Source organism: Chelmon rostratus, chromosome 6 (assembly GCF_017976325.1).
Source record: "Chelmon rostratus isolate fCheRos1 chromosome 6, fCheRos1.pri, whole genome shotgun sequence".
Lineage (NCBI taxonomy): Eukaryota > Metazoa > Chordata > Actinopteri > Chaetodontiformes > Chaetodontidae > Chelmon > Chelmon rostratus.
The window spans coordinates 5,172,591-5,185,273 of record NC_055663.1 but is presented as its reverse complement, the minus strand read 5'-3'; the positions used below and the strand labels follow the sequence as shown (position 1 = coordinate 5,185,273).

General features: G+C 44.0%; 2 protein-coding genes across 3 annotated transcripts; one reads left to right on the top strand and one right to left on the bottom strand.

Annotated features, from left to right (window-relative positions):
- Window positions 1–359: 359 nt before the first annotated feature.
- Window positions 360–4,065, bottom strand: usb1 (U6 snRNA biogenesis 1). Of its 2 annotated transcripts, none has more exons than XM_041939564.1 (7): window positions 3,722–4,065; window positions 3,288–3,430; window positions 2,957–3,140; window positions 2,395–2,448; window positions 2,071–2,176; window positions 1,698–1,778; window positions 360–827 (listed from the first exon to the last, which is right to left on the bottom strand). In XM_041939564.1, exons 1-7 carry the CDS (start codon window positions 3,883–3,885, stop codon window positions 720–722), a joined length of 840 nt encoding a protein of 279 aa, XP_041795498.1. In that variant the 5' UTR covers window positions 3,886–4,065; the 3' UTR covers window positions 360–719. The 2 variants fall into 2 exon arrangements, with proteins under 2 accessions (XP_041795498.1, XP_041795499.1); XM_041939565.1 differs by having other exon boundaries at window positions 3,288–3,427.
- A 488-nt stretch (window positions 4,066–4,553) lies between these two features.
- Window positions 4,554–12,568, top strand: znf319b (zinc finger protein 319b). Its single transcript, XM_041939915.1, has 3 exons — window positions 4,554–4,885; window positions 6,762–6,925; window positions 7,011–12,568. The coding sequence occupies exons 1-3, from the start codon at window positions 4,865–4,867 to the stop codon at window positions 8,878–8,880; spliced, it is 2,055 nt and encodes a 684-aa protein (XP_041795849.1). The 5' UTR covers window positions 4,554–4,864; the 3' UTR covers window positions 8,881–12,568.
- The last annotated feature ends 115 nt before the right edge of the window (window positions 12,569–12,683 follow it).

Here is a 12,683-nt window from a genome sequence, read left to right as displayed (position 1 = left end):
TCATTCGGTGTTAAATTACATTTGATTTTTCTGTTCTACGAAACTTCTGTCGCTGAACAGTTTTCCTTCAAATCTGGAGATAAAAGAGCAATTTGTACAACATAGACACTGAATGGGGCAGTTGATTTTGCAGATTTGTTAAGTGACATTAACATATCCGTCATTTTACCTGTTAAGTCATGACTAACTGCCTCCTCTGTGGTCACATCAGTGACGTAAATGTCAAGATGTGACTGTTGCAACCACGCGGTCAGGTTTCAGCGTGATTAAGTCTGAAACTTCCTTTTAAATGTGCAGCTTCTCACACATGCATCATAATTCTCTAAAACAAACTCTTCTTATAAAACCAGTAGCAGATTTATTTATATACAGTATTATAATAATGTAGAAAAGTACAATGTTGGAACATACCACCTATCTGTCAGTAGTTATTAAAAGAATACTACACATTGTCATTCCATCACTAAATGGTGAAGTTGACCATCAGGTTAATCTGCCACAAACTTTGTGAACATCTGTAAGAAGATCACACAAAGCTGCGTGCTGATGACAGCTGACGGTGAGTCTCTCTCTTGGATTTCCAACGTGGCTTGTTTTGGCTTTAACCATATCAGTCAACTCATTCTCATTGTTAATTCAATCACGTTTCTGGCTCATATGTGGGTCAGGAGGACACAGCTGTAAAGGTCCAGTGGTCAGGGCCGATGTTATGTCAAACATTAGGGCTCAAGAGGGAAGCAGAAGGTCTTGTTTCCTGTCCTGCAGCGCAGCTCCACGCAGTTCAAGCATAGCAGAAATGGTCCTTCTTCGTGGTCATCAACCAGACCCTTAACAGTAAAAAAATAAAAATATGATTAATACAGAGTTATATCAAGAGTAACCAGCTGTTTGCAAGTCATTCTGTCCAAACTGCTGACACAGAGGCCAAATCATGTCATCTGTACCCAACGTTATCCCAGCTGCTATCAGAATGCTCCTCAGCAGTGTTCAGACACACAAAACACACTGAACTGCATACACATGAAAACTGAATCCAAACTAGGATCTGACTGTTATTTGGGCGGTTCAAAAAAACAAAAACTAAACTTAAGTGTTGTTAGTGACAATTATGACCTGATTGGAGCATTTTAGAGTTAATAAATGAACATGTCAGTGCTCTCTGGTCAGACATATCTTTGTCATGTTTGTCCTGCAGTTTCTTATCAGCCTGCATGCTGATACTGATATAGCTGCAATAGAAACACTTAATTCGAAAGGATGTTTATAACACTGATATGACACTGTCATGAACGTGACTTTACGAATGTTTGACTGTTGTCGTTATGAGTCATTTGGTCAATGAACCTAGACCCCATTACAAATGACACAACTGACTGAATAACACTTAATCACAACACTCATATAAAAATTCATAAAGACTCCTTCGTGTTCATGACAGGTGCTGTGTCAGTCTTATGCACACCACTTCAAATAAAGTGTGACCCAATAAACTAATATCAGCTGATATTGTGGTCTGTCAATATGTGAGAGTAGTTTCAAACATACTGGGACAATTTAAAATGGACTGAGGATCTATAGCACACCTCTGGAGTTAGACTTGACTAATTAGGAGGAACAGTGAAATGATTAAAAATGACAAATGAATACACAATGATGTCAGTGTTGTTAGGATGGACAAACACAAGACATCCCAGTACCTGCAGCTCCTGAATGCACCCCTCCATCTGTCCTGTCACGTCTCCAACACACCACGCCAGGCTCACGTGGAAAGATGGATCCTTTAAACACATCAGAAGAAACATTATGGATGCTGTTCATGTTTTTAAGACAAAGCAGTGATTGATTAACAGTCAGTCACTGATTGATTTCAGCAACATATTATACTGAATGCTGTTATTAATTTAAAAAACACAGCTGTCCTATTAACTTAAATCATCCCATTAACTGATTCACTGTGTTTACCCACTTCAACAATGATAAAACACTAATTCAAGCTTAAGCGTGACACCGACTGGTCCAGCTACAGACCTCAAATCAGTTTGTGTGTGTTCAAATATGTTGAACAGTGACCTTATAGAAAGTGTCAAGGCGAAACTCCGTCATTGTTCTGTCCACCGCTTGGACCAGGTCCAACAACTGAGCATGCCCGGTACACACTTCCATCGCCAGAAATGTCCTGCAGGGGACAACAGACATACAGACGGTCAGACCATGAAGAAGTGATGCTCAGGGAATTAAAGCACACAAGTCAGGCACATATTAATGGGTTTTCAATGAATTTTCATTATTTGGCCAACTGCTCAGACAATTTTTAGTTTATGGCACCCTGGCAGGTGATCAAGTCATATATGACTTGGTCAATGAGAAAGAGACAATTAAATGCCTTTACTGTACCTTGTTTTCTCAGCGTTACAATAGACCCTCAGTCTCCCCGCTGAGCACACAAACCTGGCAACAAGAAGCACAGCGTCAATGAAAATCCCTCTACCATTAACTTCTCACGTAACTTTCATATCTTCTCCTAATTTATTTGAACTCCTTCACTTACTCCAGTGGAAGTGTCCTCTCTGATGATGCAAAAGCAGTTTCATTCAACTTGCCTTAAGATAATTGTTATGGAGAGTTATATATGGTAATATATGTATATGTTTGCACTCTCTTCATTGGTTTTTTTCTCTTCATCTTTTAATTTCTTTTTGTCTTGTTTTTGTGAGTTTTTTTTTCAATTTCTCCAGCAAAACCTTTTTTTTTTTTTTTTTTTTACATTTTTTGTATTGTGTTGTCTTTTTATCAAATGTGCAATTAAATTACCTTAAAAATTAATTTCTCTATATACTGTATATGTCTTGCAAACTCAATGGCTACCACTGGTGTAGAGCAGAAAATAAGGAACAAATCAGCAGCAAAGGAGATGAGATCAAATCATCTTGAGTGTGGGTATTTAGTATTCGCAAACCTCTTGCAGTGCACAAGGCCTGCCCTGAGGCTCTGTGTGAAGGGCTGGATCCAGTGGTGTCTCAGCACCACAGTCTGAGACACGCTCAGGTGGAACTCCTCCTGCGGCTGCAAAACTACGCTGTGGGCCCTTGCTACTGAGAGCAGCTCCTCCAGCAGGTCCCTGAACTCCTCCTCAGGATGGTCTGATGTGGAGAGGAGACAGGCAGAGAAACATGCACACAAGAAGCCAAATTAGATTACAGTTTAAATAAAACATCATCTGATAACACCCCTGAGAATGTGACTTTTGTTGATGATCGATCACCAACAATAACGTGTGTTGGTCTTACAGGGCAAATAAACATAGGTGGCCCAGTTGCCTCTCTCGTGTTTGAAGGAGCGGATGCGTCCACCATGAAGAGCGGGGTCTTCAGTCTGTGAGTCCAAGTCCTCTGGAAACATGGCCAGCAGGCAGCCAGGAAGAGGCAGCCTGCTGGACACACAGCCCAACATGAGTGCTCACTTCATGCCATATTTGCTATATATATGTCAACAGCTGCATAGTTTGTAAACTCATATCAACATTAAACTTTTCCATGGGTTAATCGTCCAGGAAGGCGAACATGAGCTGTTAATAAATGACGTTTAAAATTTACTAGACGATTTATCAATCGAGCTTGAGTAGTGTTTACTGCGACATTCTACGTCTTTATACAGTCTTTGGTAAATCATGCGCCTCATACAACCCGTGCTACAGAAAGCTACCACACAACTCTACACACACCTTGCTTTGGGAACCTGTTCCTCAGTTTTGGGTTTCTTCCTCGCTGGGCTGCCATCCTCACCATCATCCTCCTCTGGACACTTTGGAGAGCAGCTTTTGGTTTGAGCGGTCGCCGCTGCCTCCTCACTTTCCTCCTCTGAACTGCTGCTGTAGCCAACCAACATCCTTAAATAATGTTACGTGATTGAGTCAGGACATGTCAAGCCTGAATTATACATGTAAATTAGCTAAAAGACATCGTTATTAAAATTGTTATTAAAACTGCAGTGAATGGAAACACGTTTCCTTTGCTTCCAAACGCATTTTCAGGCGGTTTTAATTAGCCGGCGCATCTTCCGCACGGTCCTGCGCTTCCGATGTAAACAACCTGTTGTAATGATAATTTAGGTCCCAGTGAAACACAAGCCCACGTCTAATCAGTTCCCATTCCACATGTGTATAGTGCATAGATGAAAAACCTGTGCACGGTTGTTTTGTGTACTGGAATCTTCTTGGCTTGAAAGATTCACTGAAATTGCTTAATTTGTCAAAAATGTATTTATGTCATGACAAAGTTTAAAAAGGATGTAAGGCTCAGCTGAAACTGAAGCAATATGTCATAATTTATAGCCGTAGTTTGGACTTAGAACAAGTCACTAAACACGTTTTCTCTTTAGGAAAACATGATTATATCTGCTGAAAATTAATACTTTTATGAGAGTGTTTCATTAAAGCCATCATACATTAGGTTCCGGGTGTGTAGGTGTGTGTGTTTCTCTGTGTGTGAGTGTGTGTTGTGAGCATGCCAATTAACTCTTGGTTTATTCATGTTCCCGTGCGCGGGCAGGGGCTCACAAGCTAGCCGATAGCTAGCTAGCAATTTATAACAAAATGCATATCTTTTCGCTAGTCAAGAGGATGCCCTAGGAGCGGAATAAATGTTTGCATGAAGCGATAGTGTTTATGGGGTGCTTTGCGTAATCGCCGGAGTGTTTTCACCCATTTTAATGAGCCGCAAATCCCATTTTTTTCGGCCCATGGAGCCACAGCACCCGAACAAGAAAGCATCCGAGCACCGTTTGCGGATGTGAAGAAGGGACTTAGCGTTATTTGGAGGAGTAGCTAAGATACTACAGACTGGTATTTTAATCTGGAATACTCCGTATGCTTGAATGGACACTTCAGGTATGTAAAAGCGGAATTTCTTATCACTGTTTACATGCACCACTCACGAACAAACGTGTCGCTGCAGCGGTTGCTACAAGGCTATTATTTTCCCGTGGCTAGCCTGTTAACGTTAGCTCTTTCCTGTGCCTCTGTGGCTATGCAAGTAAGTGGCTAGGCTAGCTAGCTAACCTATCCTGATTACAGTGATCTTTGCATGGAGACGAAAAACGTTATGATGCGCAGACGCTGCCTTCCACTTTTTTTTTTTTTTTTTAACCGCGAATCGTTGAGCATTTGGATTTCTGTAGAGACATGGGTGGGACTACACAACCAGTGTAATTAAGACTTAAATATGCGACTTAGCTTTAATTGTTTGTGTCCTACCAAGTATATCAACGATCGCTCATCTGCTGTGTGTTTCTGCGTTCACGGATGTTGCCCATTTTGAAGTTGGCTATATTTACATTTCATTGCACAGGGGTGCTTTTAGTTGTGTCAACGTACAGTACAGACCAGTGACACACTGCTCACATTCCTCTCGTCCATTTGTATGACGACTCTGTCTCTTGGATAAGAAGTGTGGCATACGTAAACACATTTTGATCACTTCAGCTGTTGTCACCTACGCTTTCTCTTCTGTCCGAGTTGCTCAATGAGCAGGTATGAAAAATCAGCACTGATATGATATTAGAGAGGCGCACCGTCTGGCATCCAGCTGTTGTAAACATGTCTTCTTGTAAGACATGCTGCTGTAGGGGATGTCTCGACAGAGAGACACTTTCTTTGTTTTGTTGTAGCAGCTGGTAGAGCAGGATTAAGACTCAGTTTGACTGGATTGTAATGTGTTGGAATTTCCAGCAGGTGGAAGCACACCCAATGATATAAATGCTGTCTAAAGTAAAGAACTACAAAAAGTCAATCTTGTTCAGAGGTGTAATGGTTTTTGTTTAAGGAGCAGAGCACACCTGTGACGTGCCATGCATGCACGTGCATGCTTAACCATGGGCCATACACTAGTCAACTATAACTGACCAAACCCATCAAAAGGTGGATTGACTGAATGAATTGGTTCATCATGTTGAGAATATCATGCAGCAGCAGTCAGCCACACATCTAGCTAAGTAGTAGTTGCAACTGGATTATATTTAGAAAATATTCTACTTCCCCATTATGACCTGATCGGAGCATTTTAGAGTTAATACCTGAACTTGTCAGTGCTCTCTGGTCAACAAAAACAGCGTGACACTTCAGAAATGACCTCAGACATATCTTCGTCATGTTTGTACTGCAGTTTCTTATCAGCCTACATGCATGCTGATGCTAATATAGCTGCAAGAGAGCGAAAGAGTGACAGAGCGTATCAAGGAGCAATGCAACAAGTATCCTAAAGTAAGTCTGGAAGGACAGTTGAAACACACAGTGTAATCCCTCTCCCCCTCCACTTGCAGTGTGTGCAGGCAGTCGGTGTGTGTCTTGCGGAGGACAGGGCGCTGCTCAGTGCAGGAGTAGGAGTTCAGCTGTAGTGAAGTGTCAATACAACTGAGTACCGAGAAACCTGAAAAAACACGTCAGGAGTAGCCCCCCTCCCCACAATATGTGTCGGCCTATATGGATCGGCCGCCAATCGATCTTGGCTAAATGCAATGTTTGTTAATAACTGTGTATTCTATTGGAAGAGTCTCACAGTATTACTAATCCATAATTTTAATGAATCATAACTGGCTGGTGGAGCTGATCTTTTTCAGCCAGGGTGTACTGTCTGTTGCATCAGTGGATGCTGGTGAAGCAACATAAGCGGGAATTCATCATTTAAAACCAAAGATACTGTTGTTATTGGGTTGTCATTTTCTGCCCATTGATATTTTGACTCTCCTTGTTTCTCTTTTTCATGCAGATACCACTTGATGGCCAGGGGTTGAGTGAAAGTAGGGGATTTTCTTCCATCTTTCCACACAGCTGTTCTCCTCTGTGCAACGCTGATCCTGTCATTAAATCCTCTGTCACAGCGCCTTCACCAAGAACCCTTGCCAGCTCTTCAGTGCCACTTGCTGAAATGGAGTAAGTTTCTTGTTGTTTTCTTAACACACTCTGAAGCCTTTAAACCATTACTTAAATGTGTGCCTATCTCCTTTTTCTACTGCAGTTGGGCCACACCAGCTGCCAAACTCAATCCCTACACCCGAGCCCGCATGACAGAGGCCTGGCAGCAGCACGCAGTCGCTCCACCTCAAGTTGTCCACACCATCCCTCCAGGAGCTGAGAACGCGTTGGGCTGCGCTGTGTATGGCATCGTACTGCAGCCAGATGCCACGTCTTTACAGCAGCAGCAGCAGACGCAGCATGGACAGCACAGCCAGCACGGCCAACAACACAGCGGGAGTCAGCAGCATGGAGGGGGGCAGCACGGTCAGCAGCAGCAGCACCCCGCCCAGGCCCAGCAGACCTCCCTACAGGTAGGGACAGAGGGAGGACACAAGTGTGGGGCCTGTGGACACGATATCTCCCACCTGGCCAACCCACATGAGCACCAGTGCATGGTGAGTCAGGACAGGTCATTCCAGTGCACCCAGTGCATGAAGATTTTTCACCAGGCGACAGACTTGCTAGAACACCAGTGTGTTCAGGTGGAGCAGAAGCCGTTTGTGTGTGGGGTGTGTAAGATGGGCTTCTCTCTACTCACCTCTTTAGCCCAGCACCACACATCCCATAACAGCTCCAACCCAATGAAATGCTCAATATGTGAGAAGACCTACCGTCCCGGTTCTTCTGGTAACGTCACACCCAACTCAAATAACCCCCAGCAGCCCAGCAGTGATGGAGCATCAGCCAGCAGCAGCTCATCTATTCTACCTTTTCCCTCGGCCCGAGACCGGCCGTACAAATGCTCTGTTTGCCAGAAGGGCTTCAAACACCTGTCAGAACTCACACGGCATGAGAGGGTGCACACAGGAGAGAAGCCCTTCAAATGTGATACGTGTGACAAGGCCTTCAGCCAGTCGTCACACCTACAGCACCACCAGCGGACACACAGCAGCGAACGTCCATTCAAGTGTGCTGTTTGTGAAAAGAGTTTCAAGCACCGCTCCCACCTTGTGCGCCACATGTATGTGCACTCCGGTGAGCACTTGTTCAAATGCAACTTGTGTGAGCTGCACTTCAAAGAGTCGTCAGAGCTCCTCCACCACCCCTGCCACCCGCAGGGTTCCCGGCCGTTTCGCTGTGCAACATGCGGTAAGGGTTTCAAGCGTCCGTCTGACCTTCGCCAACATGAGCGCACGCACTCAGAGGAGCGCCCTTTCCACTGTGACGAGTGTCAGATGAGCTTTAAGCAGCAATATGCATTAGTGCGCCACCGACGCACACACAAAGATCCTACTGACCGGCCATTCAAATGCAATCTGTGCGACAAGGGCTTCATGCAGCCCTCTCACCTCCTCTACCACCAGCACGTCCACGGCATGGACAACCTGTTCAAGTGCGCCTCATGCCAGAAGGAGTTCAGCCAGTCAGGAGAGCTGCTCAGACACAAGTGTGGCGAGACGTCCAACACTTCGCCCGACAAGCCGTACAAATGTGACGTTTGCGGCAAGGGCTACAAAAAGAGTTCCACGTTACAGCGACATCAAAACTCTCACTGCCAAGAGAAGCCCCTCAAGTGCTCGCTCTGTGACCGCCGCTTCCTGTCATCTTCGGAATTTGTCCAGCACCGCTGCGACCCATCGCGGGAAAAGCCGCTGAAGTGCCCTGACTGTGAGAAACGTTTCAAATACTCATCGGACTTGAACCGACACCGGCGCGTGCACACGGGGGAGAAACCGTACAAATGCGGCCACTGCAACAAGGGCTTCAAACAGCGCGAGCACCTGACCAAACACCAGAGCACGCACTCCAGAGAGGGCCAGTTCAAGTGTGTTTGGTGCGGCGAGCGCTTCAGTGACTTGGGTTCTTTGCAGGACCACACGGTGCAGCACACAGCCGATGGAGGGGGTTACCCTGTGCCACAGTGCATATAAATCCTCGGAGACTTTTGAACAGACAGTCCCCTGAACTCCTGTCTTCTTGTCTATCCGTTTTAGGCTTTTTATTAGCCTAACTATCACCACATCTGCAGGACAGTCCAGGCTATTATTAATACATTCATTCCTACAGAAGGTTTTTGCTGCTTTACAAACTGCCCGTAGGCCATCAGTCATTCCATAAAATCCTGAGGGTTTTCTTTTTCCTGCGCTTCCTTTTTGTGCTACTTCTTTTTCTTCTTATACCTGTCCTCCCTTTTTTTTCTCACCTCCACACTCAGACAGTTGATAGCAATGAAGAGGCTGCAACCACTTAACCATCATTTGTACTTAGACGGTCGCAGACAGAAACATGTGCCATAATAGAGGTTGATGTAGCAAACAATGAGATCCCTTCTAATTTCCTCCCCTCAGAAAAGGAAAATGTTGTATTCTAAGAGGGTTTTGCTTTTATTTTTCAGACATAGTTTGGCAGTAAGTATTGTGTAAGGTGGCGAGTCTCCACCTAAACTGACCGGGCCAGAAAACATTGTGACTGCTAGAGCATCCACTGGCAGAGGATCATTGGCCTGTTTATTCTTTCCTCCTCGGTTTCTCTGATGACATCTCTTCCCTGCTCCTCATCTTCTCCCTCCTTCATTCTTCTCCTCATCTCTCCTTTCTGTTGCATCCTCCTCTTCCTGTCTCAGCCTTTAGCCGTTTAGTATCAAAAGACTGCAAAGTCTGACTAACACATACGCTCCGATTCATTTGTCTTCAGTCAGGTGAGGAAAGACTTCCACTTTAGGTTTTCATCCCCCGCAGTAATACAGAAACAGCGTATCGACTGTTTTGGTCCCGACCCAACCCCCTGTTTCCACATCCCTCTGGGTTTTAGTATTTTTACACTTATTATTTATGAAGTTGCCAGTAAGCTCCTCAGCATATGTGAAGGGAACGGTGTGGAGGCAGTTTAGGGATTTATTGTCCTATCGTGAAATAATTCTGATGATGACGTGTTGTGAGTTTATGTGTGGGCCATGGTTTTCATGGCTACACCTGTTACCAAAACACCAGAATGAGGCAGCACCCGATCCCAAAGGTGTGCAGACTAACCAACCAGCTTAAGTTAACCAATAAAAAGCCTGACGATCGATACCAATCTCACCCTTCAGTATAGACGTATATATAGAAATATATATTTCACACTAATATACTTGTGATATTCCTGCAGAGGTCAGCGCTGTTAGATTCATGTGTCCTGAGACACTTCTCTCTCAGCCTGTACATACAGTGGATGTGTGAGTGTACTGCGGCAGATGGGTTGGAAACTTGTCTTTCTTAAGAACAATATGTAAGAACTGTTTTTGTATCCTTGCTACTTTTTGCCATGTGAAATGTTTTGACAAAAGCTTTTTGTTGTTTATTGTTTGTAGTCCATGTAGTGATTGTATCGGTCTGTCGTAGGGAATCTCAAAGAGCACCGTCTGTGTGCGTGTGCGTGCGTGCGTGCGTGCGTGTGTGTGTGCGCGTGTGCGCGCGTGCGTGCGTGCGTGCGTGTGTGTGTGTGTGTGTGTGTGTGTACGGTATTCTGTCAAACAGGGAAATTCAGACTGTAGAGAAATGTATTAGAAATGTTTCAACAGACCTGCGCCTTGTTTTGATTTACTAACCTTACTGGTCTGTCTGAGCTGTTTTTTGCAGGACGAACCTGCACTTTGTTTTTAATATTTTCCACATTTGGAAGAGACTTTTAATACTGGTTTTCCTGTTACATGTTGCGTTCAGGTTGCTGTGTCCGTCAGAGTGAGTTTATACCAGAGTGAGTGACACCTTCCTCTCCTTTGAATGCTATGAGATTCTAGTCACGCTTCAGAAACCTGGAACACAAGTTGGTTTACATGTCAGCTGTGATCGCCATTGTTCCTTTTTCTGTTCATCTGGGCAGCTGTCTCCTCTCTCCCCTCCTCCTCCTCCCCCTCTTTTACTCTTCATTCATGGTTCTAGTGCAGTATTGAAAAGTATTGAATACAAACGGAGGAGGCCAAGGAGACGGAAGTGGCATTTTTAAAAATTCTGGCTTGCGATTCTTTTCTTTTTGTTTTAGCCTTAAAATGAGGCCATGGTGCCTCTCTCTCCTTCCTCCTCCCGCCTCTGCTTTCTGTCTCTGTCCTTCATCATCATCATCATGCGAGGTCAGATGGTTGGTTCCGTCAGCCATCATGTTTTTTTATTGTTTTTTTCTCAATCTGGCATTATAATACTTTGAGAACAACTTGGGCTTAAAGTAAGGAAGTACTGTATGTTTTTTATGTTTTCACATTTGTTTATGCTATTTTTTATGAATGCTCTTTAAATAGATTTGAATATCTATATTCCTGGAGGGAGAGACCAGGGCCTTGGGGTAGGTTTGGGATGAAGCTGACTGCCTTTTGTAAAACGGCTTAATCACACAAGAAACAATCTGTATATCTGTAGAATTCAGTAACTACAACAAAACACATCAGGAATCAATGAATCAATCTGAGAATGTGGTGGGCAGCACTGCAGTGAAAAAGAGAGCTGCACTTGTCACATCCTGATTAGTTTTGGGTTAAAAAAAAAACCTTCCCTTATCCAACAAGCAGTCAAGGAGAGGAGCAGACAATCTCCTGTATAAGCACAAATTAAAGAAATCCACCCCTCTGCATTTAGGCTGATGGCTCTGATGGAAAAAGTCAGTTTAGGCACCAGTTCACCCACCCACCATCCGCCTCCCTTTTCAGTTCCAGTACAGAAACCCATCAGACCCTGGTGTCTCGAGCTCTCTGCATGCTTGCTGTGTTAGTTCCTGTGTTCTGTCCCTGGGAACTGGTGCTCCCCTCCTCCTCCTCACAGCACTGTTCCCTCCTTTAGCTTTTTCAAATTGTACTGTAGTTTATGTGAATGATGTTGGAAAAAAAAGAAAAGAAAAAATCTTTGTGGCGACGTACAGTACATGTACATTCATGCTAAGATTATCTGTATGTATGTAGCATTCAATTACACACAGCACTAACAAATAAATTTTTTTCATTTATAAACTTACACGAGTCAAGACCTTATTGAAGGAGAGTTCTTGACACATCACGCTGGTGATGGCGTGGCCAGAGGCGTCGTGTTTTCAGGTTGCCAGTCCGTCTGTCCACCCGTCCCAGTCTCATGAACATGATATCTCTGGAACGCCTGGAGGGAATTTCTTCTAATGTGACTCTGACTCAAGAATGAACTGATTTGATTTTGATTGGTCATAGGTCACTGTGACCACACAAAACACATTTTTGACCATAACTCAAGAATTTGCAGGCTAACTATAACAAAATTTCACACAAATGTCTCAGGATAAAATGATGAAGTGATGACAGTTTGTCTTCAAAGGGTCAAAGGTCAACTTCACTGTTACATCATGATGTTTGTGCAACTTTTCTGGCCAATATTCAGCACCATAGCTCAGCAACACAAAGCAAATTGTGGTCATAATTTCACATTTGCTCAGATACTGAACTGATGACACTAACCTTGAAACTGTGCTGATTGTAAAGATCTTCTTTGCTGCAGCGCTGAAGATGTGTGAAGCATCCACGTCCACATCCATATTGGAAGTTCTGCTGATACATCACATGGTGTCTTTGCACCATGTGATGAAGCTCTCTATCAGTCCTCTGTGCTCCGGAAAAATACAACATGTGTGCCTGTAATACCTGTTTACTTAAGCTGTGTGTGTGTGTGTGTCCACCCACTACAGCCACAGAAACTGTGACTTTTGTCCTATGGGAAGTATATCATGAAATACTTCAATACAG